The following is a 27752-nucleotide window of genomic DNA, read 5'->3' on the forward strand; positions in this document are numbered from 1 at the left end:
AAATACTCTCCCTTATAGACTGGTTCTAGAACAGGAAACTGGAAAAGACAGCAGGAAAAAAAATGGCACAGAAATACCATGAAAAATCTATGTTGCAAGAGGGCTCCAAAGGCCCAGTCATCACCTCAGACCCACGAGAAGGGACTGAGCTGACGCCCGAGAGGGGCTAGTGTGTGTCCATTAGCAGTTCATGGACAACCAACCGCTCTGAGAGCTGCAGTAGTGGGGAGGCCAGAGCTGGGTCAGTGAGGGGCTCAGAGAAAGACTGGGATGGGGTGGAGGCACTATCCCCTTCCATCTTCAACTGCGGTTTCTTTTTCTCTCTGGAAGAGTTTTCTCTGTTGCCCTATAAATGCTAAAGTCACCTAGGACTCTGTCCTTGGCTGGAAGCTCGCAGTGGTGAAGGTTCTCTGGGTTTCAAATGACAGAAAGCAACTCCAGCTGGCTTGAGTGGAAAGATTTATTGGGAGGGCACAGTTACCTCACAGGACCCAAACGGCTATCGCTGGGTCTTGCGTATAAGCTCTAACCAGAAACCAAGCACTGCGGGCTGCTTCTTCACTGTTCCCTTGCTCTGTCTATTTTTAAGCCCCTCTCTGTTCATTGCAAACCAGCTGCTTGGATTTTCTGAGCCCTGTGACTGAAAACATGTCTGCTACGCACTCTTGAGTCATATCCCTTGCTCAAGCACTCAGAGTAGAACCTGAATTGCACTCAGTCTCCAGGAGCTGAGACTGAGTTTATCAGCTTGAACAGATGCCATTGGACCAGCCATGTCACACTGCACAGGCAGTGGTATGGGGACTGTGCCCTGGAAGTGACCTTATCTGGGATGAATCCTAAAAGCAATGGGTAAGGAGAGGAAGGTGCATGGGCGGCTTCCCTCTTCTTTGTTTTCTTCTGAGAGCCTTGATGCTCCCAAGCAGCGAACTCAGGGATCTTCTTCAAACAGATCTCAGCCAGAAAGGCCTCCCAGGTTGTTAGCTTCCTCACTGGCCGGCCCTGGCTGCATGCACATGGCCATACCCTCTGGGTGAAACAGAGTCGAGAGAGGTCACCTAGAGTCTATCCCCGGATGCTCTGAACGTGGCTATGGAGGGGTCACAGACCAGCTCCTTTTGAGGATGGTGTAAGGCTGTTGTAACTACAGGAAGCAGGGACACTCTGGAGGTAGCAATGTTGGGGATCCTGGGATCTAGCTGCACCCCTACCCTCTCTCTCTCTTAGGTCTCAGAGGTTAGATCAGTAATTTTCTCATCTTTTTTTTTTTTTTTCTCTTTCTGTTTCAAAGTAAATTCTCTTTAGATAGTTTCCAGTCATTGAGATAAAATGTCTTGGCTAATCCAGAGTCCTGGGAGTTGAAGAGTAGCCATTCATTTCCAGACTCACCTCTTGCTTCCTGCATCTAGGGTAGGAAGGGACTACTCCCTTTATCTTGCTCAGGAGAAACAGGATCCAAATAGGATGATCATACAGAAGTTTGGAACTCTGGCCATTACTGAAAGAATGGCTCTGTTAATAAATACTATTAGCATAAATTTAAGATCTCTCTTTTATGTTTTGAGATCAGAATCAATGAACCAATTTGTCTATTACGATATAAATACTTGCTGAATGAAGTCAGAAACTGGAGCACTGCATAAAATCCTACACACTTCTCACTGATACCATTAATCCATTTCTGTCTTTGAGATATTATTTCATTCATGTTGAAAAATGATTTTCATTGCTTCTTTATTTAGTCTATAAATATTTGATTAAGCCTTTAAATTATTTTTCAGTTTTTATTTATTTATTTTTATTCACATATCCCAATCATAGCCCTTCCCCTCCTCTCCTCTTGGTCCCACCCTCCTTCTCTCTCCCCCTTATCTTTTCTACCCTACTACTCAGAAAAGGGGAACCTGCTCACCACCAATCCACCCTGGCACATCAAGTGGCATCAGGACTGAGCACAGCCTCTTCCACTGAGGCCAGACAAGGCAGCCCCACCAAAGGGAAGTGATTGAAAAGCAGGCAAAAGAGTCATGTCAGAAACCGCCCCTTCTCCCCTTATTAGGGAATCCACATGAGGACTAAGCTACCTATCGGCTACATGTGTAGGGGTCCTAGGTCCAGTCCATGCATGGTCCTTGGTTGGTGCTTCCGGCCCCTGTATACCCCATCGGGCCCAGTTTAGCTGTCTCTGTTGGTCTTCTTGTGGAGTTCTTGGCCTCTCTGGTTCCTTCAATCCTTCCCCCCAACTTTTCCACAAGGCTCCCAGAGCTCTACATAATATTTGGTTGTGAGTCTTAGCATCTGTTTTGACCCACTCATGGGTGGAGCTTCTCAGAGGACAACTATGTTATGCTCCTGTCTGCAAGCACAGCAGAGTGTCGTTAATTGCGTCAGGGGTTGGCTCTCTCCCATGGCCAGGCATTGCTTGGACATTCTCTTAATCTCTGCTCTATCTTCATCCCTGCATATCTTATGGGCAGGGTCAACGTTTTTAGGTCAATTTTGGGTCAAAGTTTTTGTGAACCTTTCACATTTTTAACAAACTCAGTTTTGGGATCATTTTAGAGACACAGAAAAAAAAATCATGAAAACAGTAGCGCTCCTACCTCCCCCTCGCCTAGTCTCTCACGCCACCACAAGCAGTAGAGAACCCATTGGTTCATCTCTACCCTGTGCCCCTCAGGGGCCCATTTAGGAGACCAAATTACATTTTAGTCAAATTACATTTAGTTTTCCCATCTCCTTAGGTTCCGCCGGCTTATCACGGCTAAAAATTTTATTTTTCTTAAGGCTATATGCTAATAATTTATATGAGCATGAAGCTTATTTAATGTTTGCTACACAGATTTATATTTTTACTTGATCTTTTAATGTTTAACACTTTAAAAACTTAATTTACATTAATTTTTTTTAACAAATGTTAATGTGAATTCCGAACACTTACAATGACAATATCAGTATTTCAGGATTATTTTGAATAGATGTTATATGGTCAGGGTTTCGATTTGGTCCAGCAGAGCAGTCACTGGAGCCCAGGGGCACGGTGGGATGTGGTGATCCTAACACTTCAGGATAGCTGAAGCGTGAGGTGCACAGCATGGGTTCCTAGAACCAGAACTGTGCAGCAGGGCGTTGCTGGCCAGCTCAGCGCTAGCTTCTCTGAAGCAGGAAGCCCAGGCCCAGGCTATCCTAAAGGGGCCCCAAATCACTCCCATTTGCCCATTAGGACCCCAACTGCATTTTGGCTTTCTCTGTATAAAGAAGGGCTGGCTGCCTAGTCCAAGCTGCTTCCTGTGTTTTGTACATCCAGTGCCCTGTGCACTGATTTGCACTCCAGGGACATTACCTAGGAGAAGTCTTTGTTTTCCTGGCACGTGCTCATTTTTGTACCACCCTAAACTTGACATTCAACCAAAGGTGAGCAAATGACGGACAGTGACACCACTAACAGAACAAAGCTAACCCTCGCTGGAGCTGATGAAGGGCTAGGGACCCAAGCCCAGTGAGCAAAGCCTCCAACTCACAGTATGGAGGATATATAGCTGACAAGGGTGGAAAGAAAACAAAACAAACCAAAAAACCAAAACAAACAAACAAGCACAATCAAAAACAAACTGCCGGGCGGCAGGGCTGGCAATAGCAGCCTGACTCAGTAGATTCCCACCTCTAGTCCAATCTCAGCATTCAAGAACTGTAAGTAAGAGTTTACTCACAAGTACACAGAATCATTCCCTCTTCCTAGAGTAAGGTCTGTGTGACCTTCAACTAGATTACAATTCACTGAGCTGTCCAGAGCGGCCAAAAGTGGTTCAACAGGCTTCCCAGCTTCATTTTGCCTGTCCGTAGTTCATGGCGTACTCAAAGTCTCGGAAGCTGACATGACCATCTGAATCTTGATCCACCTCCCTGGAAAACAACACGGAAAGTCATTCACACGGTATTCATGTCAGCACGTCCATATCAAAGCACACGAGAATCTTCCTTCTCTGTATGTCAAGCACGAGGGAGGAACCAATCTTATCTTGAAAGCCAAAATCATGCCCATGCCCCCCTCCCCCACCCTACTACACTGCTAACACTCAAGGTATGAAGGAAAGAAGGGGTATTTATTAAAACCTACAGAAACACATACGGAATAGATTTGCGGGGGTGGATCTAAACGCATAAGCCACATAAGAAAAGCTGTTTACAGGTTTGGCTAGCACACATGAGGACCTGGGTTTCACCTCTAACACTGTATAAAACTGGCATGCCTATAATCCCAGTGCTAGGGAGGTGGAGGCAGGAGGATCAGAAGTTCATCCTTATCTACACAGTAAATTTGAGGCTACATGAGATCCCATCTCAAACAAAAGTAGGAATAATTATTGTTCTAGTGGTCTGACACATATTACATATACATATATATATATACACATATAATTATATAAACATTTATGCACTGCAACAAAAATGTGAAATGAATAGACTGTTTTGGCAACAAAGAGTGATGGTAACATCTTACACAGTCTGAAGCCCTACACAGTACTGCCTTCACACCCCCAGACTGCAGGATCTTAGCACCAGTTCTGGGACTGGCTGAGTGTACAGAGCTACTGAGCCTTAAGGAGACCTGATGGTCTTCAGAGGATCACACTGCTAGAAAGCAGCTGAAATACAACTCAGACAAGGATGGCGATACTCTGAAGTTGGAACTCCATCATCTCTTGCTGTTGTCTCCCTACACAACCAACACACACTAAGCTTTTCCAGTTCCTATGAAGAGTGATGAGGATGTGAGCCCTTGGGGAGCCTCTGAGACATGGCCCCCTGAACAGACAGCAGGGATTGGCACACACTCTATGTGGCTAAGATAAGGTGCACAAAACACCACCACCAGCAACTCATCAGCTCTGCCCCTGGGCAAAGAAATGTCTATTAAAGAGCAGGTCTGAAAGGATAACACATGAGCATGGTCCCAGTTCCCCTTGGAGGCATCCTGGAACCAATGCATGTCATGCCTTCTGTGGAGCTTCTGTGGTTGATGCAAATGACATTCTGTAGAAAACAAATGGTATCAAGCATGACACAGGGCTTTTAAAAGCAAAGGCAGGCCTAAGCAAGAAAGCCACTAATCACTGTAATAGTTCCAAAGCAGGCTTTTAAAATATTGAAGTCTAAAATAAACTTTCTGAATATTTCATGCCAAAGTCTGTGAAGTCTGTAATAGTTCTGGATAGAGTGATGATAATTTTTCATTCTTTTGAAGTAAAGAAAAAAAAAAAACCTACTTCTCTGCTCCAGGGCAAAAACCATGTTGCAGTGTGTTGGGATAAAATGATTGCATGCTACAGAAGCTATTCTTCTTGTGCTATCTCTTGGTGATGGATACATGGTGATTTCATGCTATACAGCACACAGAGCACAATGTCAGATCTTCTCGAAGGGATTTAAAACAGTCATGGGATCGCCCATCACTTACTGCAGGATATTAACCATCCTTTTAATAAAATCACACACCCGCGGAGTCTTCATATTGCCTAAGTATTTGATTAGATAAATAGCGTTCCCTCCCTTTCTATTCTAAATTGGTACGTCTGAACTGTAAATCTCACAGAGAGATAGCCTAGGAGAGTACTACCAGCATAAATGCTTCTGGTGATATTTTGAGTATGTTTTCATTCATTTATTGGACCATTGGAAGCCTGTAGAAAAAGGAATACCTCTGCCCATTCCCCCCCCCCCGATACAATTTTTTTTTGTTATTGTATTAACATTTAATTCTTTTCATTCTTTAGTACTGCTGCCAACTGGAAGGTGGGTCCACTGTCACCAAGAAATGTGAAAGGGGACGTCAATCTATAGGACTTGGAGAGGACACTATAGGCCCATACTGGATGGAGAGCTGCCCTCTTTATCCCTTTTATATTTAGGACAAGACATGGCAGAATATTTGATGCTTGTTTATGTTTCAGACATATGAACAGGTATGGTCATTTCAACTTGAGCAAAGAGGAAACTGAAGTTTAAGGACTAAAAGTTTAAAAGCTATGACATACAGTTTTTATTAGCAACAAAAGTATTCCATGGAAGACTGTGACACTCACACTCAATCACTGTGTGATAGGAACAGATGGGCTAGTGAGTGGGAAGAGCTGGAACTGGGGAGGGGGGAGACTGTCATTAAGGAAAAAGGAACATCATTTCTGTTTACAGTAAAGCCTTCAAGCCTGGTTCTGAAACAGGAACATACTGCTTCAGTGTCACCTACAAATATTCAGTACCATAGTCTCAAAAACCCCTCACTCCTACTAAAAATAATCTCCAGGACGGCAAGAACTTTTGCCCACAGCTGTCCCCACCTCTTAGCTCATAGCAGGCAAGGACTGTGTGCTGAGTAAATGGATTTGTGAAACAAATGGAGCTGAGGAACAGGTGATGATCTTATGGACAATGTATTACCTACAGGTGTCAGGACTGAACAGAGACTGTCTTACACTGTCAACAGCTGGCATCTCAGCCACTGAAATAGAACACAGGGAAGGGGTGGCCTGCAAGCTACTACCACGAGGGGTAAGTCTATTACAGTCTCTGCGCTCAGCTGCGCTCAGCAAACACAGAGTACATATGGGAAAGTCCACAGAAGAAATGGGCTTTGGAAAACGGGCTGCTGAGAGTGTTGATGTGTTGTTCCTTCTCCCAAGGCTCCAGCCTGTGGATAAGGACAGGAGGTCCAGGCCCAGGAGGTGAGAGGCACAGAGACACTACACAGACACTGGGAGTCAAGTGAATGCAATCGGAGGGCGAGTGATGCAGATTCATTTATTCCAAAAGAGAGAGCATGTTATATAGCTTTGGGCAACCAATCAGGTTCCTCCACACCATCTCCAAGCCTGCCATTGGTTGTTCGTCTCTGGGCAGACTCTCCAACATAAAGCCATGAATTTTCTGCCTGCCCAACTACTTCTATAGTCTCAGCGTAAGCTGCCCTAGGCCATGAGCCTTAATGGCCCGTTGCCAGGAATGCCCACAGTGATGGAGGGAAGACTCCCTTGAACAATAGGCAGGACAGGTCGATGTATCCAATCCAAGGCCCACAGGCAGCCAAGGGCAGTTGTGAATGTGGTTCAACATAAAATCATGAGTTACTTATGAGAGTGAGAGGCAGACACACACACACACACACACACACACACACACACACACACAGATTGGGTGCCTTCGTGTGTGTGTGCGTGTGTATCTCTCTGTGTGTGTAACTTGATTATGTGAGTCTCACCGGTGATCTTTGTGGTTGGCAGTTCTATGTCATGGTATCAAAAGGTTGGACATGCCTGGCTGAGCTAACAGGGAGGATACAGTGAACCAAGGCTCAATCCTGGGTATACACTAGTTTAACCTGCCATGGTGGCACCAGTGAGGAAGCTGCTCACTGATGATTTGATCCACAGAGATCTGGTCACATACCTCAGTTCAAGGCTGAGAATGGGCTCCTGAAAGGAATCCAGCTTACAGAGAGGAGAGAAAAAGAAACTGCTATTAACAATAACAAGCGCTTTCTAAAAGTGTAAGTCCAATGCCATTGAAGGCCTTTTTGATTTATTATGAGACGCATAACGGAGACCTGCCTGGAATGGCTTTTGGGAATAGGGACTCGGACTCTATAGAGTGGGCCGTTCCATGTGACTCCCTCTGAACACCGGAGGAGCCTTGCGGAGGAAAAGATGAGGAACAAGAAAAGAGAGGTGCAGGAAGCGGGGCCCACTACACGAGGGGGTGGCGAAATGACGGGAAGCCCTCCAGCGAACTGCTACACTCACAGTAGGCCTCCCCAGTGCGGACTGTAACCTCTCGCTGCGCTCCACTCAGGGCTGTGATGGACAAGCATGCTCTGAGGAGCTCTCAGCGGCTGAGAGGTCTGAGGGGCAAGCTGTCTGGGCAGAAGAACTACGGGAACAGGACGGCAAACGGGGAGTGGTGACGTGGACAGACAAAGGTACTAATCCACAGAAGGTGAGCTGAGGGCTAGATGCTCTCTAGGAATTTTCAGGAGTCCTGAAAAGGTTCCTGCAGAACAAAGAGCGGGCTTCTGTGCCATCTCTGGATGCAGGAGTGCAGGAGGACCGTCACTGACGGGGATACGATGAGACCTTCAGCTGGGACTGGACGGACCATCCAGCTGAACTCCCAACACTTTCACTCTTATAAAACAAACATTCTTCCATCCACTGCACTCTAGGACAAAGGGCATTTTTACGGTTACTTTCACGAGCATGGAAATCAGTTTTTCTCCTTTAAAAGGTTGTCTCCTGGTGATGCTGTGTGGACTCTGGTAGCCAGAGTAGGCGCTTCACTGACCAGAGCTAGAAGGTCTGAGCCTCAGGGAGCCAGGGTTTTCTACTGGGATCTCTCACGGGGCAGGCTACTAATTTCTGAGGGGAAACACAAGGTGATTTGGGCGTGTTCGTCTGTATGTGAGGGCACGCGTGTGTGCAGGTGTGTGTGGCGGTCAGGGGATGAGTCCTGCATGTGGTTTCTTGGGTGCCACTCACCTTCTTCTTTGAGGCAGGGTATCTCACTGGCGTGGGAACTGACACCCCGGCTGGGCTGGCTGGCCACCCAGTGCCTGGATTATAAATGTGTGCCACCACGCTCAGCACTTTGTTTTTGTTTGTTTGTTTTGTTTTTTAATGTGGGCTCTGGGGGTTGAACTCAAGTCCTTGCACTTGCCAGACTGGCACCTAGTTAACTGAGCTGTCTACCCAACCCCTAGAGTTCTCACTTTAATGAAAAATGTAAATAGTGAGGGCTCTTCTAAAGTGCTGTTCCTTATGCGAAACATTTCTTTTAGAACAATTTCTTAGAATGCCCTAAAAACACTTATTTCTTGAAAAGTTGTTTTTGTTGTAAAATCATTTCAGAATAACTCTTGGCAGGTTTCCAAAGGCAGATTTCAGACTTGAATACTGGCTTTTCCAAAGTTACTCAGGGAAAAAAAAAAAGAAAAAGAAAAAAAGAAAAACCGAACAAAGAAACAAAGAGAGAAAGGCTTGTAGATTGTATTGCATTAAAACAATGTTCTTTATTAAAAATGACATGAAGACCGTAAAGATGACATTTAAAACTGGAAACAGCAATGCAAGCTAGTATCTTTATTACAACTGCAATCCAATAAATATCTACTGCGTTCGTGTTTGGAAGCTAGAGGTTATATGCTAAATAGAATAGAGATGATGGGGTGATGGGAAATTCTTTCTGAAAGTGTTATTTAAGGGCTGAGAAGATAGCCCCGTGGTGAGGCGTCTGCTGTGTAAGTAGGGAGACCAGAGTTCACGTCCCTAGAACCCATACAGTCACACATATCTGCAATCACAGAGGAATGGGAGGCGGAGACAGGACAACAGCAGGGATCTTGTGGATCTACAGCAAATAATAACAGACCCTGACTCAAACAAGGTGAAGGCCTGACGCCCAAGACCTCTGGCCTCCACGTGCATGCCTGCATACACAAAGGGGGTGGAAACATTAAAGGGTACTTTAGTATTACAAGCTTCTCTCTTTAGTCTGAATATCCCAAATAAGCAGCCCATTTCCTCATCAGCTAGCGCAGGGTTTCTCAACCTCAGCAGAGATAGGTTTGTACCAAAGAGTGCTGTGTTTCAGCAGAACATGACTAAACGCCGAGGATGCTCAGCAGTATCCCAGGCCTCTATCCACTAGTTGTCAGTGGATACCCCCTGACACACACATACACCCTGCACTGTGCCAGTTAAAAATATCTCCAAAACCTGCCAAGTATTCCTGGGGAGGGAGCAGGAGGAAAGATCAAGTCATCCTTGGTTCAGAACTACTGAGCTAAAGGAGCCTTAGTTTGAGGTAATAATTGGGAACATTCTAGCTAAATCCACGTGTACTAACATAATGGTCTTGGCTGGCTGGTGTCTCTGTGGATAAAGTCCTTGACATAAGAACATGAATCCTAGAACCCACATAAAGCTGAGACAGGAGAATCCCTGGAAACTTGCAGGCCCGCTTGCCTGGTACATGTAGTGGAGAAGAGCGACAAAAAGGAAATCCTTTCTCAAACAAGGGAGAAGGTCAAGATGCATACTGGAGGCTGTCCTCTGACCTATACCTGTGTACTGTAGCATACATGTGCCCACACTCACACACACAAACACACTATACAGCATGCACACATGTATACATGCACACACACACACAGATTAAGAATCAATTGACTTAACGACCTTTTTTTCAATAAGTGTCACCTGAGGCATGAGCTTCCTGGATGGACAGGAATGGCAGATAATGGCCCCAGCACTGTGTCTGGCCAGTATTGGGTTTCCAACGGAAAACTGAGCCCAGCGAAGACCACACTGAGGGGCTCCTGCTCATGGAAGCAGAGCTGGCAGACAGCTCTGTGTTCCTAACAAACACGCTGACAGTCAGTAATTAGGTGAGTCACTGCCATCATCAAGCATGCTTTTTGAAAGCTGACACTGTATTTGATTTTCGTAAAACATGAATGAGAAATTCAGTGTAAAAGCAAAAAAAAAAAAAAAAAAAAAAATATTAAATCAGAAAAGTTTTTATGGGGCCAGTTTTGGAAAAGAGGAAAGGGAGAGTGTCTCTTTCTTTTTTGGTTCTATATGGAATAATTTAAATGAAAGTCAAAACTGCCATTCTATTAGGGACAAAACTGTCATATTGACAGATCAGGAAGAGTAAAAATTACCCAGCGAGCAAGGAGCCCCTGCTGGGGAAGAGAGGACATGCCAATTGAAGATGCAGTAATGACAGCTTCCCCCACAGCAGCCTTCTCTTGTGGGTACCCTGCCGCTCCTCTCCATTGGCGAACTTGCCTCTTTGTTGATGAGAGTCCTGCAGGGCTCTGCAGCAATTGCGCTGGTAATGTGTTTATTAATTTTACCTTTTTAAGAAAAGGTAAAATGTTAAGAAAAGCCACTCAGATACACAGGGAAGATTAAAGAGAGATGGGATGGTCTCTGATCTTTGCTGGGCTTCCACGTGACTGGCAGATGCAATCTCATCACTGTGCACTCAGCCTCCTGCCCAGTGCTCCCCTTAAACTCTGCACCCCACTACTACTTGCACCATTGCTGGGGACACCTTGCCTCAGCCATGCCTGGCACCAGTTATCTTTAGCTATTTGCCTGGGAATGCTTAGACACCTGGTGTGTATGTGCACACACAAACTAAAAATGAAGAAGAGGAGGAAGAAAGAAGAAAGGAAGAAGGAAGAGAAGAAGGAACAAGAAGAAGAAGAAGGAAGAAGAAGAGGAGGAGGAGAAAGAGGAGAAGGAGAAGAAGAAGAAGAAGAAGAAGAAGAAGAAGAAGAAGAAGAAGAAGAAGAAGAAGAAGAAGAAGAAGAAGAAGAAGAAGAAGAAGAAGAAAAGGAGGAGGAGGAGGAGGAGGAGGAAGAAGAAGAAGAAGATGATGATGATGATGTGATGATGACAGGGGCATTGAGAGCTTGGCCACTCTTGACCAATCAGGATTGAGGGGATAAACCATTCATTTTTGTCTCTTGGACAGTCAACTTTGAGGGGTTTTTTGGTTCACTGGCAGGTCTAGTGTCACTCACTGTAGTACTGAATTTGATAACAAACACTGTGTTGTTTCCCCTCTCCCTCTGTTTCACAATAACCTGCATGGAAACCTTTGTCACAGCTTAGGTTTTCAGCAGGAATCCAAGCTAAGAAAGTAGACAGTTTCTTTTGGGAGATGAAGTTTGTTTGAATGGTGCATTTAAATTGCCATCAGCAAGAGCATGTCACTTCAGATTCGTATTTAGTTGAAAGGGATCTCAGGACTTGAAATAGATCCATCTTTAGCTATTTTCAAAATGCTTTTTAGACCAAATTAAATATTGCCTTAAAAAGGACAGCTGAAGTTTGAAGTTGTAGACAATTGAAATGACAGTTATAAAAAATCACACCAGCAGACTTCTCATCACTGTCACATACACATCTACCCGGTAATATTTGGTCTGTCAACAACAAAGAGTTGTATTAAGCCTTTAAGTATCCCTTCATTGTCAAGACAACACACCTGAATTATAAGCAGACAGTCCATTTGGGAGGCAGAGGTACAGGTGAGTGCTGACTGAGCAGGTTTAAATGGACCTGTTGGATGGAACTATGAATGATAAATGGGTGTCCAGACCAGACCAGGAATAGAGAATTTCAGAAGCCATGGAGCACTGGGCCTCATTAGAACCAGGTGCAGTTATGGACTAACGGTGAAGCAGGTGCCATTGGTTACTTCCAACACCCTAGCTGCGTAACAAGCAATTACCTAAGTGGGACAGAGCCCAACCTCAGGTTCTAGAGGCACACCAGGCTAAGTCAACCACTGTAGTTCTGCCCTCCCGCGACCCACAGGACCTGGTTCTAGAATCGTTGGCTTAGGCCAACTAACTAATACTTGGCATTCCCCTACCCCCTGCCCTGACAACCACGGATAGGGGAAAGGTTGATCCAAATGTAATAAAGCCTGGAGGTTCTGTGGACAAGCTGAAGGGGCTCTTTCGGTGTGAATGTCTGGGATGTGAGGGGGAGGTCTGCTCTTGCGCCAGCTTTTTCCTTCCATAAGGTTACACGTCCCCAGGTAGCCCTGGCACCCAGCAGTACACAGATCTGAGGATGTGTGCACAGGCATCCAAGTGGTAATTATCAGCCTAAAATGGAGCTATCCATATGGATGGGAAGGCTCAGAACAGATGAGGGAGCGTTAGTCTAATCAAAACATACCTGAAGCTTGTCCTGTGTGAAGAGTCTTAGTCACTGACCCAATAAATCCCCTGGTATTTCAGGCCTTTCGTAAAAGACTTCTTGCCATTTGCAAGTGAAATCACCCTAATATGCCCAGTGTCCTGTCTTCAATCTTTTCTAAAACCTTGGTAGATGAGACAATAAATATCCAGCATCTTCCCCCTTGGTTGGAGTGGATATTTTCTCAAGTCCCCCATGGATAGCCAAATCCACAGACAGCGTCTAACCCCCTGTACAGTATGTTTTGCTACATATAAGTATCTGTGGCAGTATCTAATTAGGCACCGTAAGAGAGATTAACAACAGCAGTGAACAGTACAATAGCACACTGATAACGATACATCATGATGAAATTGCTACCATTATTACTGTCACATGTTGGGGCCACTATTAATTCATTCCACACATTCATTTATTCAACGCACAGTTAGTGCCTTCTGTGAGCTGAGAGGTGGGGACGGCTGCGAGCAACAGCAAAGTAGGCCTGACAAGCGAGAAGGCCAGTGGACAAGTAGCCACAGGCAACGATGGTGCGCAGCGGAGGGTATGCTGGCTGTGGAAATGACTCCACGCCATGGGAGATGAGTAAGATGGCCCACTGCTACAGTGATGTGCCACTGAAAGCCTGGGACCTATTTATTCCTGGACTTTCCATTTAACATTTCTAGGCTGAGGTCCTGAATAACTAACTCCAAGGAAAGTAAAGCCATGGATAAGGGGACTACCATCATTTTTTTGGGGGGGACGTGGGGAGTAGGTTCCCTCATTCATATTTCTCCTTAGACGCTGTCTCAAGATTTTTGACTATTTTCTTTAGTTCTATAAGTTAAAGAACTAACTTGCTGGTTGCAGCTATTATGGTTTCCGTTTATGATAGCTTATTTGAGTCTCATGTAGTCCAGGCTGGCTTTCCATTCGGTATGTAGCCAAGGATGACCTTGAACTTATCTTCCTGCACCCAATCCCAAGTGCTGGGATTATAGTCATGAGCTACCACGCCTGGATTTTTACGTGGTGTCGATGGGCACGGAAGCCAAGGCACTGTGCATACCAGGTAAGCACTCTAGTAACTAGGTTACATCCTCAGCTGCAAGGAGACTTTATCTGTGGTGTTTGTGTGTGCTACATGTATGTGGTGTATGCACACATGTGCCCGTCCACGCACAGAGCTAAGAGGGGGACATTGGGTATCCTACTCTATCATGCTCCACCGTATTCTCTGGAGGAGCCTGGAATCAGGCTGGCAGACAGCAAGCCCCACTGATTCTTCTCTCTGCATCTCTACCCCCAACAGTGCTGGGCCATCCCTGGCTTTTTATATAGGTTCTGGGGACTTGAACTCAGAACCTCATAATTGCACAAGCACTCTTCCCTGTTGAACCACTTCCCCAGCCCAAGTATAATTCTTAATACGCAGTCTCCCTCCTAGAGAGTGACAGGGTAGATCACCTGGCCCAAGCAAAGGGAAATGCAAGCAGGACCGAGGAAGCGATGTATCTAAAAGATTCACTCTTTCCTATTTACAAAGTTTTAAGAACGAGGAGTCATATTTAAAGTTAGACATCTCTTAAAAAGAGAAAAGAATGTATATCAGATGTCTGATTATTGACTGCTTGTGGGCCTGGGGATGAATGCAATCAAGGTGTGGCCCAAGCTCCCATGTCTGACAGTCTGGTATTTCTTCTGTAGCAAATGTTTTAGCAGAGTTGCTAACAAACACTGATGTTATCTTGTTCTTTCAGTTCAGCTCTCTGGAAGAGAAACTGTGATGTAAGGAAACAGCAGAGACCAGGCAGCTCTAAGAAGGGGAGGGGGCTCAACGCATCATCTTGAATTAATCATTTAAAAAAAAATGGTTTCTTGTACTTCTTGGTCACTAGCTCTTTTTTTGTCCCAGTGCTGTGTCAGGCCTCCTCTGAGTACGCCAAGGACGGGATGGTCCACTAGAAAGCTGCCCAGATAAGAGTTGCAGTCTCGGCGGGGCTGCCCTGGAACTTTGTGACCACTGGAAAAATCTCTTAGCGGTTCAGATTCCTAGCTCCTCGCTTGTCAATCTGAATAGCTGGACTAGATGACAAGGGCTGAGTTAGCTCTAAAATCTGATGGGTCTGAACCAGATCTTTGTTGTATAATCAGTGCCTGAATACAGAAAATTTAAAAACCAACCCACTGCAGTTAGTCACTTAAAAACAGTAGTTACAGTCTTTGACCCTGTGGATAGTCCTAAGGAACCACACACAAATTAAAATGCAAATGCAAAGAAAAAAGACCCGGCATTCAGCAGCGGGAAGTATGAACCAGATAAAGCCATTTCTATTTCAAATAATCACTTCAGCTGAGATATCTAGTATCATCTTGAACTTGATTATGAGATAAAAGAAATGGGACAGAGATGGCAATCATTTAATCTCTTAAGAACAGCTATTTTGGAGAGCTTTTCACTGTGTGTTCAATAGATTTCTAGCAGGTTGTGATCTAACGAGAAAGCAAGCATAATGATGAGAAAAATTATGTTTTCAATAACACACGCTCTTTCAGCCCAAGTCTGTCCACAAAGGAGGCAATAAAATGAACTCTGACCACTTTACAGATGGCGTAATGGCTCAGTGCACAGATGCGGCCTCCCTGAAAGCAACAAGTTCACATCCTTGACTGGAGGTTTTGGAATGAGCTGAACTTTCAAGTGTAAGTGCAGGAAAGATTACACAGTGCCAGACGAGAGCGCAGCATGTGAGTGGGTTCAGGGGCTCGCAGAGATGGGCTCAAAGAATACAGCTTAATGAGCTTGATTTTGCTCATGCAACAAATAGAGTTGAAGTTGAAATGTGAACTACAAACACTGAGCCATTTGTAGATGCCCTGCAAATAACGCTGTTAGGTGCTGTTTGGTGGGAGGCTTGCTTTGCAGAACCACATTGCCTTGGAGTCAGAAAAAGACACAATTGTCAAAAACGGTGCCTTTTTCTCTGGATGCATAAGGTTTTCGAGTAGGATATATTTTTAAGAAGACGCAATATGAACAGTGTAAGTTTTTTGTTTGTTTACTTGTTCTTTTAAAAATAAAATGAATGAATCAAACCTAAAATTCATCTGGAAACCAAATATTCCCGAACATTCAGGACTAAAAAGGCTTTAATGATGCTGGACCAAAAATATGAGTCTTTAGGAATTCAAACAGTCTGATCCTAATAAATCTGCAAGCAATAATTCAGCCTCTCTGTAATTCCAGCAACCTGGAGACAGGGTTTTGGGATGCCGCTGTAAAGCTATGTGTCAAAGGAGGGTCTAGGCCTTTATTGTCCCTCAGGGACTGTGATACAGCCAGATTCTGAAAGACATGGCCAAATTCTCATCTGGGGCCAGTGAGGACTCACCAGAAAGTCAAGTGATTTGCTCTGTAGAGCTTGGTCATAGGAAATTTGCTGTAAAGCTCTGTGAAGTCAGATTTTTATCTCCCCCTGCCCCTGGCTTCACAACCCAACCACCCCACCCCAAGTAAAAGAGAATATAAGGATCTGTAAAAATTGAGATTGTTTTTAACAGTTTGTACTTTACTGTTAAATAATCCATTTGGGAAAGCAGATTTTACACTTCAGCCCATTTCTCAAGGATGTGCATCGCTGGGTTGATAGGAGATTTGGCTTTAGTTCAGCATAATTACAATACATTATTTATGTTTCATTTATAGTATGCTCCTAGCATTTCGAAATTCTGGGCCTGCAGACAATAACAAACAACATGAAACGGAATCACATTTCACAACGAAACAATTCCCTTAAATTGTCAGAAGTACTCTATTAATGAAGGTTCCCTCTTACCAAAGGGTCACATCAAATGGGATGACCATGGGCTTTTAACATGATTGCAGCCCAGACAGAAGAGAGGTCAGAGGGCACTGCAATCATCTAGAAACTCGTGGAACACACAGGGAATGTGATATGGCCACGCGAATTCCAGTTAGATAAAACCAAGGATCGCCAATCATGGCAAGAGGGGGCATTCAAAGACATGGACATGCTCCTTAATTTGCTACCCAGAAAAGCTCCATCCTCCCCTTCGGCTGAACTTAGGGCCTTGAACTAGCTAAGCAAGTGTCATACCACAAAGCTGTGTCACTAACCCTCTCTTCATTTCTGCACAGGGTTTCATGTAGCCCAGGCTAGTCTCGAACTTGAGAGCCTCCTCTCCTTTAGCCTCCTAACGGCTGAGGGTACAGGCATGGATCTGCTTTCTGTAATAATTCTCGGAGCTAGCATGGAGGCGGAGGAAGAGAAGGAACTGCAGCCTAGGGCAGTCTCACAGATTGCAGGTGCCACCCCTGCACCCCATCCAGATAGGCCTCCCCCATGCAGCCCAGCACTGAGCTTCCTGCGGGGGGTGGGTGGGTGGGGGGAGAGGCTGGCTGAGCACTTGCCTGGGAGAGCAGACGAGATGAGCCTCAGAAGCTTTAGGCTGAGAACAGACACTACCTCACCAGGGGTTTCAATAATGTGTAAATCACTAAGGCACATTAGCGATGTTGGGGTCCCTTCCTAGCCTTGGGAAGAAACTGCTCTCCCATAAATTGCCACATTAATACCGATTTCAGGGATTCAAATTACTGGCCCGATCCAGCATGACATTTTCTGCCCATTATCTAGTTTCTCCTGCCTCCAGGCAGGGCCACATCATTGATTACGGAGCGTTTCAGCCACTAAAAAAGATCACGCTCATCATTAAGGACATTAAGTGTTGATCTGTGCCGGCTAAGTGACTTAAAAGGTTCGTGCCCTTCTAGTAACAACTCCAAGAGGCCATTTCAGGATATTTATTAAACAAATTAAGTATTTACATTATGCTCGAGCAAAGAGGCACAGCAATTGAGTATGAGGGTCTCAGAAAACAAAAACCCAGAGGCTGTGTGAGAGAAAATTCTCCTTGTTTGGCTTCCTAGATGGGGGGATGGAGGAATTGCCAAATGTTTGGGGGTCGAGTCTGAATTGGCCAGACCCTGACCGTCACCTGCCTCCCACTGCACCCTGTCCCCAGACATTTTCCTCCTAGAGAATAAGGTCTACTCGGGAAACAGTGAGAAAGACTAGAAAGAAATTTCAGGAAATCCTCAAAATCCAAGGACTACAGAGAATGGAAATGTCTCCCCGTTTTCCCATGATCCGTATTATTTGTGCTGTACACATCAGGAACCTGCTCCACAGAGCACTTTTCTCATCCTGTGGTACTCAGAGAAATGAACCCTGGCTTCTTTGATACAGTGGTGGTCCATGAAGGCTGGCCAGCTCTGAGACAGCGCTCTTCCTCATGTGCCTACGGAACACTCAGTGGGCAAAAGCACACAGCAGCCGCCCTCATGGTACTGTGCCCAGGACACGGTGGTGTTTACTGAATATGTGTTGGGTACATGAATGGATACATCCAAGCGCCTATAGTGGAGGGAAAATTTAACTTTCCATCCATGTTGCTGCTGCACCTGACAGAAGCCATTAAAGGAACGACTTATTTTGGTTCACAGTTTGAGGGTCAGAGTATTAGTAACCCAGCTTGGAACAGAACAAAGAGCTGTGATTGCTATGGACGGAACTCTGAGTTAAGTCAGGAAGTTGTGGTGAAGTGGAGCCAGGAAGCTACTGAGCAACAGAGGCCTAGTGGCCGACTCCTGCCATTCCTCACTAACAACAAATGACAAGTCTGCATTGTTTTGAGCCTTCAAGTCTGTGGTAATTCATTTTAACCACCCAGTAAACTAATACAAGGAAGAGAATGAGTGCAGTTTGGGGTAATTTTAAGTTTGTCAAGGAGGATACAGACATTGGGAAATACTCATCTATAGTCACTACCTAACATGTTACAAGATCCTCACGATCCTACTGCCTTTCATGACCTCCGTAGAAAAAGAAATACATTTAAGCTTGGTTCATTTTAAAGCTCAGAGCTTATGAGCTGGGAAAGGAAGAAAGATACTTTTCTGTTACGTGCCTGCCAGTACTTGGCGAATACTGTGGACAAAGGGATATTAAAAACAGTGATCTGTACAGAAGAGGGAAAGGGTTCCATTTTTAAAAACTACTCAAAATAAAACAATCTGGGAATACCTTAATAGGAAAAACGTTGAACTTGCAGAAAGAAAACTACAAGGTTCCACAGAGACACGTAAAAGGGCATTTGAAAACATGAAGGGACGCACAGTATATGTTCCTGGATGGGAGAACGAAACAGTGTAAAGATGCCAAATTCTTTCCAATTAATTTACATGTTGAAGGCAATTTTCATCAAAACCCCAAAGGAAATTTTTGGAACTTCACACACACACACACACACACACACACACAAATGATTCTGCCATTCACCTGGAAAAGAAACAGGCAACCAGAACCTGAAAACAATGAAGAATCAGGTTTTAGACTATGTCCTAAGAAATGGAAATGTGAATACTTCTGGAGCAGGAACAGGTGTAAGAGGCAGAGCAGCCTGGCCAGGTCCCCACATATGTAAAAAACAAAAACAAAAACAAAAACAACCAAAAACTGAATGACAGCCAAGGCTACACACAGAGAAACCCTGTCTCAAAACAAACAAACAAAAACAAAACAAAAGAATTGAATGAAAACACAGCCTGGCCTTTCTTGGACAACAAAACAAAAACAAAGAAATAAAAACCCAAAACCAACTCAATAGCATATAAGATAGACCTCATACACACACACACACACTCACAGAAAACTGGCTACAGTTATTGGAAATAAAAGTGTTTATCTCTTCACCCCACAGTATGTACCAAAATAAATTTAAAATACATGAAAGTGCTAAACAGTTTTAAAATTCATACCAACCAAAAAAAAGGGAAGTGGATTTTAACCTAGTCTTAAGGAAAACTTTCTTACTAAAAATGTGACAGAATAAACTGTGAAGGAAAAGACTACAGATTTGAATAAACAAAAAGGATCTAAGTTCTGTTTCTGGGACCCACATAGTGGAAGGAGAGGATTAATTCTGCAAGTCGTCCATGGATTTCCACTTACATATTATAGCACAAGTATGTCCACACATGTACATAAAATAAATAACAATGTAATAAAGCCAGAAAGGTAAAATATCATGATGCCATTGTAAAAGTGAGATAAAAACAATAAACTAGAAAGCAAGTTACAATAAAAATAGAAACAGAAAGAGGGTACTAGTAAGACAAGGTTGCTATGGAGGGGCAAGTGGGAAAAACCCATGGCAGAGACTTACCTGGGAAGGGAGGAAGAGGGAGGAAGGAGGTGGGAGGTAGGAGAAAGGAGGATAGAAGAGAGAGGAGGGAAGAGGGAAGGAGGAGGAAGGGCAACAAGAAGGACGAGGAATAAATAACACTAAAGATATTTTTCAGTGCTGTAGGGAATTATGTTATTTTACGTTTACTTAAAATTACAGTCTATTTGACAAGAACCTCAGTGCCAGGCATGGGAAACCTCCTTTCAGGTTGTTGCTGAAAGGAGTCCAGGAGATCCCTAAACAATGCGGGCTAATGTTGTTGCCCCTGGTACCTTCCAGAGAAAGACGCTAATGCCCTATTGCTGAAGAGACCACGCACTTTGGATGTGGGGCTAGGAGGAACCGGTCTGGATCTGACCTGTACCTGGCAGGCTCTGCCTAAAGGGGCAGTGGTGGAACTGAGATACAGGGGAAAGCAACAGCTCCGTCCTTGGACTTGAGTGAGGCCCACTCAGCAGGAGGAAAGTTATGTCTGGCACTGTAACAGTAGCCAACTACCTGTGGCTGGTGAGCCGTGGAACCTAAGGGAGAGCCTACTGCCGCCGCTTTCCTAAACCACTATAATTTCTAGCCACATTCTTAATACTCACCGTCATGTCTATGGGTAAGTGTAGCTCTCGCTCCTCATCAAAGAAGCCTCTTTTTGCTGCAGACAGAAACTCCTATAGAGATCCACAACTGCTCAAAATGCAGCTGACTGTGGGGGGCCCGCCCCCTTAATACAGTCATGACATAACGTCTACACTTAAGGCTCAGGGGGTTGGAAAGACTGTCAGTGCCAGAGAACCATGATATCTGCTGCAAGATCGTCTCTCCTAAAAAATCAGAAAGACTTTGTGGGCGTGGGGTGCAGAGTGGATCCGGGAGGAGTAGGGGGTATACAGGATCAGGATGCACTGTACGGAATTCTCAAGAGAATTAATAAAATTTAAAAAATAGAAACAGGTAAATAGTCTACTAATGGAGATAAAATGAGCAGAAGACAATGGAAAATTTAGAAAAAAAAAAAAGGAAATTTGAAAAGCTAGTAGGCATGTGGAAACTTTTAATATTACCCATAAACACTAAAATAAAATACCACAATGAAACAGTCTTTTACCATTAATAAACAAGGGCCTATCATTGGCAGGAGCATGGTGAGAGGCACAGGCCATGGGGCCGGGCAGTGGGCTCCATTGATCAGGCCACTGGGCCAGAAGCGTCAGACCATAATGATGATAAAGTGATCTGAGCTGTATATCAACATCTAGAAACTTCTGCAAAAATAATCAGAAAATACAGAAACATATGTTCATTGTAGGGCTATTTATACAGCAGAGCTGACAAATGATTGAGAGGCACAGTACACAAAACTCTCGCTTATTTTAACAATAGGAAACTTGGACATAGAAAAGAAGAAAGTACTAAAACGTGAACGATCATCACCTTTGGTTGGGTAGGATGGTTTCTTTTCCCCCCTTCAGACTTTCCTCTAGTTCTAGAATATTCCCCAGGGAGCACTTGTTACCACAGCGCACACACGAATGCCTCTTCCCGTTTTGTGAACTCCAAGTCTACAGGTGACTGCTGAGGCAAAAGTCATATTTGGTAAAATCATCCTGAGAGTGATGGACAGCACAGGAAAGGTAATCAGCACTCCAGGGCCTCCCATGATAGGAGTTTATAAAGACAGGATGAAAGAGAAGATGCTCTGGACAGAACTTGTATAGAGACATTTGACAGAGAAGAAATGCTGTCTTGGGACCCACATTCTTCTGTGGCAGTTCCCTCCAGGAAAAAAATCTGAATCAACTATAGGCATAAAAAAGACCTAGAGCCCATGTTCTTTGCCATTCTCTCTGGAGCACAAGTGCCCTGAGATAAACTGTCTAGCGCTACAGTGTGCCCACCCTTGCAGTCCCCAAAAGGGAGCTGTGATCAGGGCTTCATTCCCGCCAGCACCCCAAGGTCCAGGACAGTGGGAGAAAGGCCTTTACTAACCTGCCCTGCCCTGCTTCCAAATTTCAGCTCTCTCCTGGGACAATGACATATAACTACTTTCTTCAAGGGACGTAGAATAGCCGGGCTCACCATGCATTTTACAGATGACACTGGCCTCAAAGGTGCAAAGCTACTTTCCCAGCTCGGTCTGAGTGTTCCTCCCAGATCCTAATTCTGGCCCTTTCATCCTAATTCTGGCCCTTTCAGAGCTCTTAAGACCCATGTCAAAAAGCCATCCTGGTGTTTTGTTCAGGAAGTTGTCTCTTGTGCCAATGAGTTCAAGGCTCTTCCCCACTTTTTCTTCTAACAGGTTTAGTGTGTCTGTTTTCATTTTGAGGTCTTTGATCCACTTGGACTTTAGTTTTGTGCAGGGTGTTAAGTATGGATCTATTTGCATTTTTCTACATGTAGACATCCAGTTAGAACAGCACCATTTATTGAAGATGCTACTTTTCCATTGTATGGTCTTGGCATCTTTGTCAAGAATCAGGTGTCCATAAGTGTTTGGGTTTATAGATCAACAATCAATAAATGGGACCTCATGAAACTGAAAAGCTTCTGTAAAGAAAAGGACACACTGTCATCAGAACAAAACAATAGTCTACAGATTGGGAAAAGATCTTCACCAACCCTATATCTGACAGAGGGCTAACATCCAGAATATATAAAGAACTTAAGAAGTTAAACAGCAACAAATCAAGTAACCCAATTAAAAAAATGGGGTACAGAGCTAAACAGAGAAGTCTCTATAGAAAAACATTGAATGGTAGAGAAACACTTAAAGAAATGCTTAACATCCTTAGTCATCAGGGAAATGCAAATCAAAACTCTGAGATTTCACCAGAATGGCTAAGATAAAAAACTCAAGAGACAACACATGCTGGAGAGGATGTGGAGAAAGGGAAACCCTATTCCATTGCTGGTGGGAATGTAAACTTGTACAACGACTCTGGAAATCAATCTGGAGCTTTCTCAGACAATCAGGAATAGTATTACCTCAAGATCCAGCTATACCACTCCTAGGCCTATATCCAAAAGATGCTCAAATATATAACAAGGACATTTGCTCAACCATGTTCGTAGCAGCTTTATTCGTAATAGCCAGAATCTGGAAACAACCCAGATGTCCCTTAGTTGAGTAATGGACACAGAAATTGTGGTATATTTACACAATGAAATACTACTCAGCAATTAAAAACAAGGAAATCATGAAATTTGCAGGTAAATGGTGGGATCTAAAAAAGATCATCCTGAGTGAGGTATCCCAGAAGCAGAAAGACACACATGGTGTATACTCACATTTAAGTGGCTATTAGACATATAATATAGGATAATCATACTAAAATCTCTATACCTAATCAAGAAGGAGGACCATGGGTAAGATGTTCAGTCTTCATTCAGAAAGGCAAATGGGACTGACATTGGAAGAGGGAAAAAACAAGGAGCCTACCACAAAGGGCCTCTGAAAGACTCTACCCAGGAAGGTATCAAAACATATGCTGAGACTCATAGCCAAACTTTGGGCAGAGTGCAGGGAATCTTATGAAAGAAGGGGGAGACACAAAGACCTGGAGGGGACAGGAGCTCCATAAGGAGAACAACAGAACCCAAAAAATCTGGGCACAGGGTTACAGGTTTGTTTTGTTTTGTTTTGTTTGAGACTGATACTCCAAACAAGGACCATGCATGGAGATAACCTAGAACCCCTGCACAGATGTAGCCCATGGCAGCTCAGTGTCCAAGAGGGTTCCCTAGTAATAGGAACAGGGACCTTCTCTGACATGAACTCATGGGCTGGCTCTTTGATCACTTCCACCTACGGGGGGGGGGGGGGAACAGCCTTACCAGTCCACAGAGGAAGACAAAGCAGCCAGTCCTGATGAGACCTGATAGGCTAGGGAGGAGGTCCTCCTCCCCTTCCACTGGACTGGGGGAGGGGCATAGGAGAAGAAGAGGGAGGGAGGGTGGGATTTGGAAGGGACTGGGTAAGGGGCTACAGCTGGGATACAAAGTGAATAAATAAGCTGTAATTAATAAAAATAAAATAAAAATTTTAAAAAGCCATCTTGGTCCCTCTTTACATACAAAGAAAAGCTGGGTTGCAGAATACTGCCGGCCACTTAACAAGCATGCACACTTCCGCCAGCGGCACTAGAAGACCCTCAACCCCCTCCCACCTTCTTGGCCATTCTGAGCTAAAGCGGGACGGGGTTAAATTTGGAATCAGGATCATTTTATTAAGCAGTCGCCCCAAAGCTTTTCTCACAGCCACACGGAATTCTGGGCTGAGTGAGTCGCAAAGATCTGGGCCCTGAACTTTGCAATCCCTACATCACACCACGCATCCTCCCCAGAGCTCCCCAGAACAGCCCAGACAAGCATTCTCTTAACTTGGGGGAGGAAAAAAAAAAAGCACAAAACATTTCAAAACAGTACTTGAAAAATACATAGCAAGCATGTATTCGAAAACTTTCCATTAGAGGTCTCCATTATGCTTTTCTCTCACAGATGCTGGGCTGTACTTAAGAAAAGAGCCCTTAGCAAACCCCGAGTTTACCAGCACTGATATCATAATGAGAGGAATTTCATTATGAAATCTGTCTTAATTAAAATGACATAGACAGCTATAAATCAGAGTTGGGAGCAAGGGTGAGGCGATGAACTATGTTCTTGGAACCTTCTGAAGATCGCAGCTATGACTAATTTGGTGGTTTAATTAGGAAAACAGAATTAGAGAAAGACAGAACAAAGGGGAAAGGAGAAGGAGCGGATTGGAGATGGAGCTGGTACGGGAGAACACTAAGTCCGCAAGAGCTTTGGAGCCATGAGTACGAACATCCACTCAAATGGGAAACCTTCAGTTTGGAACAAAAGATTAAAAAAAAAATGTGTGCGTGTGGGTCAAAATGGCAAGTAGCCATAGCAGAAACACATTCTCCTAAGAAATCACTTCCACCTACGGGGGGAACAGCCTTACCAGTCCACAGAGGAGGACAATGCAGCCAGTCCTGATGAGACCTGATAGGCTAGGGAGGAGGTCCTCCTCCCCTTCCACTGGACTGGGGGAGGGGCATAGGAGAAGAAGAGGGAGGGAGGGTGGGATTTGGAAGGGACTAAGAAATCAGTCTGTTCTTAGTGTGCTTTAGGAGAGCCTGTGCCAATGGGGTTAAAAGGAAGTCTGGGGGCTGCGGAGGTGGTCCGGTAGGATTGCTGAGGACTTGAGTTCAGATGCCAGCACCCATGTTAAAAACCTGCGAGTGCCTACAGTCCCAACATTGTGGGATGGAGACTGGGTGACCTGGGGGCCTGCTGGCTAGTCAGTCTGGCTGCATCTGTGAGGTTCTGTGAGAGACACATGAAACAAAGCAGAAAGGTGCCTGAGGAAGATGTCCCCACGCCAGCCTCTGGCTTTCACACATTCCTGCATGGGAGAGTGTACCCCCCTCCCCCCAGTTACACACACCACACACACACACACACACACACACACATCACAGGGGAGGGGGGAACAATAAAAAAAAAATACACTCCAGACTCAATTTCTGGGAAGCAAACAAAACACACCCACTAAAATAGTCCATGGTTGTTTTTTTTGTTTTGTTTTGTTTGGTTTGGTTTGGTTTTTTTGAGAGAGGGTTTCTCTGTATAGCCCTGGCTGTCCTGGAACTCACTCTGTAGACCAGGCTGGCCTGGAATGCAGAGATCTGCCTGCCTCTCTGCTCCTGAGTGCTGGGATTAAAGGTGTTCATCATCAGTGCCTGGCCCCAGCTCTACTCTTAATTCAGGTAGTTAGTAGGGCTGTAACAGCAAGTACAAAACATCCTTTATTTCAGTACTAGGGACTGATCACAGGGCCTCACCCTATCTAGGCCAATAACTACGACTGTGCCACGTCCGTAGCCCCTGTTTACTGTGTGCTCTGAGACAGGCCTTTGCTGAGTTGCCTTCACTGACCTTGAACTGGTTTTGAAGCCCAGACAGGACATGAACTTTTGACCTTCCTGTTTCAGCCTCCTAAGCATCTGAGATGGCAGATGCTCTTTATCCTGAGTTTTACTGGATAAACTGTTGGGAGGTCTTGGCACTGTGGTAAATAGGAAAAACAAATAAGAAAAATCAACACAAAGGGAAGATCGCTGATGATGTCGGCTGTGCAATGCACTCCCTAGTGACTGCCCAGAAGTGCTGATTTACATAGAATTTTAGGAACTTCAGAATTCAGAGACACATTCTACACGTTCAAAAAAAAAATGTACTTCTGGAATAACTATTAAATTTTTAATTTCGGATCTAGGTTTCATTTATAGTGATGATGAACCGTAAGTATACCAACACATTCTTATTGACTATGTACGTGGTAACCTAACGTAGTGGGCTGCATCAATCCAAGCTAAATGACACGACAAACATTTTTATGGAAGAAAAATAAAATATTGCAAGCATCATAACAGTTCAAGTTAATTTACAGATTTAATATTTTAAGTAATAAAACAGCATATTTTATAACATAGAAAACTCTGAAATTTATATCACAGATTAACGTGGAGAACCACAAAAAACTTGTCCTGGAAGATACCAGGATGAGTCATAAAGCTACCCACATGAAAAAATGTGTTTGGCTTCAAAACTCTAGATTGATGGCACCAAGCAGAGAATTTAGAAATATGACCCTGGGTAATATAGGGATTTTATATATGGAAGCCTCAGTGTAGAAAGTATGGAGAATTTTGAGTTTATGCAGCCCAGGATGGCACTGAATTCACCATCCTCCTGCCTCAGGCCTCCCAAGTGCTGGGATTCCAGGCATATGCAATGCTGTTCTTAACAATGTTCAGAAATAGAAACTTAAATTTATTTTGTATCACAGCATAAAATAAATATCAGAGTCAAAAAGTTTTAACATAAAATTTCCCAAATTCAGAAGAAAACTACATCTGGATGAGGTGGGACTTTCTATTTAAAATACAAAAACAAAAACTCTGCAGGCATATTGCAGATGTGGTGAGGCGGCTGAACCCAGGGCTTTGTGCATGCTAGACAAGCTCACTGGAAATAGACAAGTGAACAGATAATGCTTGTTTATGTAAGCATGGAGAGAAGCGTCATAAGCACAAGAGGAAACAAGTGCAAAGGAGAGAGAATTCTCTTAGAAGGGAGCCCCAGGACAGAGAGAGCTGGACAGACAAAGCTTCAGAGAGGAGCAAAATGGCTTGAAATGAAAGGTCAAAGTGGTTAATGTTAATTTTGCTGGAAATGCAGAAGGATGTCGTCACTGAAGCTTTTGAGCACAGGCATTGGCTTTAAGGTTCTTTGGGAACTATGTAAAAATGGATTATAAGTCAGGCAAACCAGATCCGGGAAGTTGCTACAAAATCACGTGTGAGAAAAGAGGACAGCAGCAGTGGAGATGGAAGAGTGGAAGCATCTGAGACCTCTCATCCGGCTTCTCCTGTGTGTCTGGATTTGAGCTCACTGTTTTCTTTTACAGAGCGTCAGCAGAGTCCGAACTAGCCACCTCACGCCCCTCTCTTGGACATCGCTATCACTACGGTAACAGTTAACTGTAGTGGCCACCAGGTCCGGGGAGTTACTTGCTGCAGGCACTCCATCACAGTCAACCACAGGGGGCGGCGCGATTAAGCATGATGTCACTGCATGACACAGATTACTCACATTCCATCTTGGGCCGGCAAGGCGGCTGAGCATGGCATTTGGGGCACCATTCCCAGACCACCTGGGACCACCATG

At 44.4% G+C, this 27752-nt stretch overlaps 1 protein-coding gene across 4 annotated transcripts in view; it reads right to left on the bottom strand.

Annotated features, from left to right (window-relative positions):
• The window catches only part of Efcab11 (EF-hand calcium binding domain 11), a 218423-nt gene that overhangs the window by 63974 nt on the left and 126697 nt on the right, over positions 1–27752 (bottom strand). For 3 of the 4 annotated variants that reach the window (XR_009593056.1, XR_009593054.1, XR_009593055.1), the window contains exon 6: positions 3711–3903. Coding sequence is in view for 1 of the 4 variants with exons in the window: in XM_060388034.1 (XP_060244017.1) it covers positions 3825–3903 (79 nt within the window). In the remaining 3 variants the exon portion in view is untranslated. Of the gene's footprint in view, positions 1–1774; positions 3904–27752 lie in introns of those variants that run through there. The other variant, XM_060388034.1, reaches the window with a different exon arrangement.

Source organism: Meriones unguiculatus, chromosome 7, assembly GCF_030254825.1.
Source record: "Meriones unguiculatus strain TT.TT164.6M chromosome 7, Bangor_MerUng_6.1, whole genome shotgun sequence".
In the NCBI taxonomy this organism is placed as follows: domain Eukaryota; kingdom Metazoa; phylum Chordata; class Mammalia; order Rodentia; family Muridae; genus Meriones; species Meriones unguiculatus.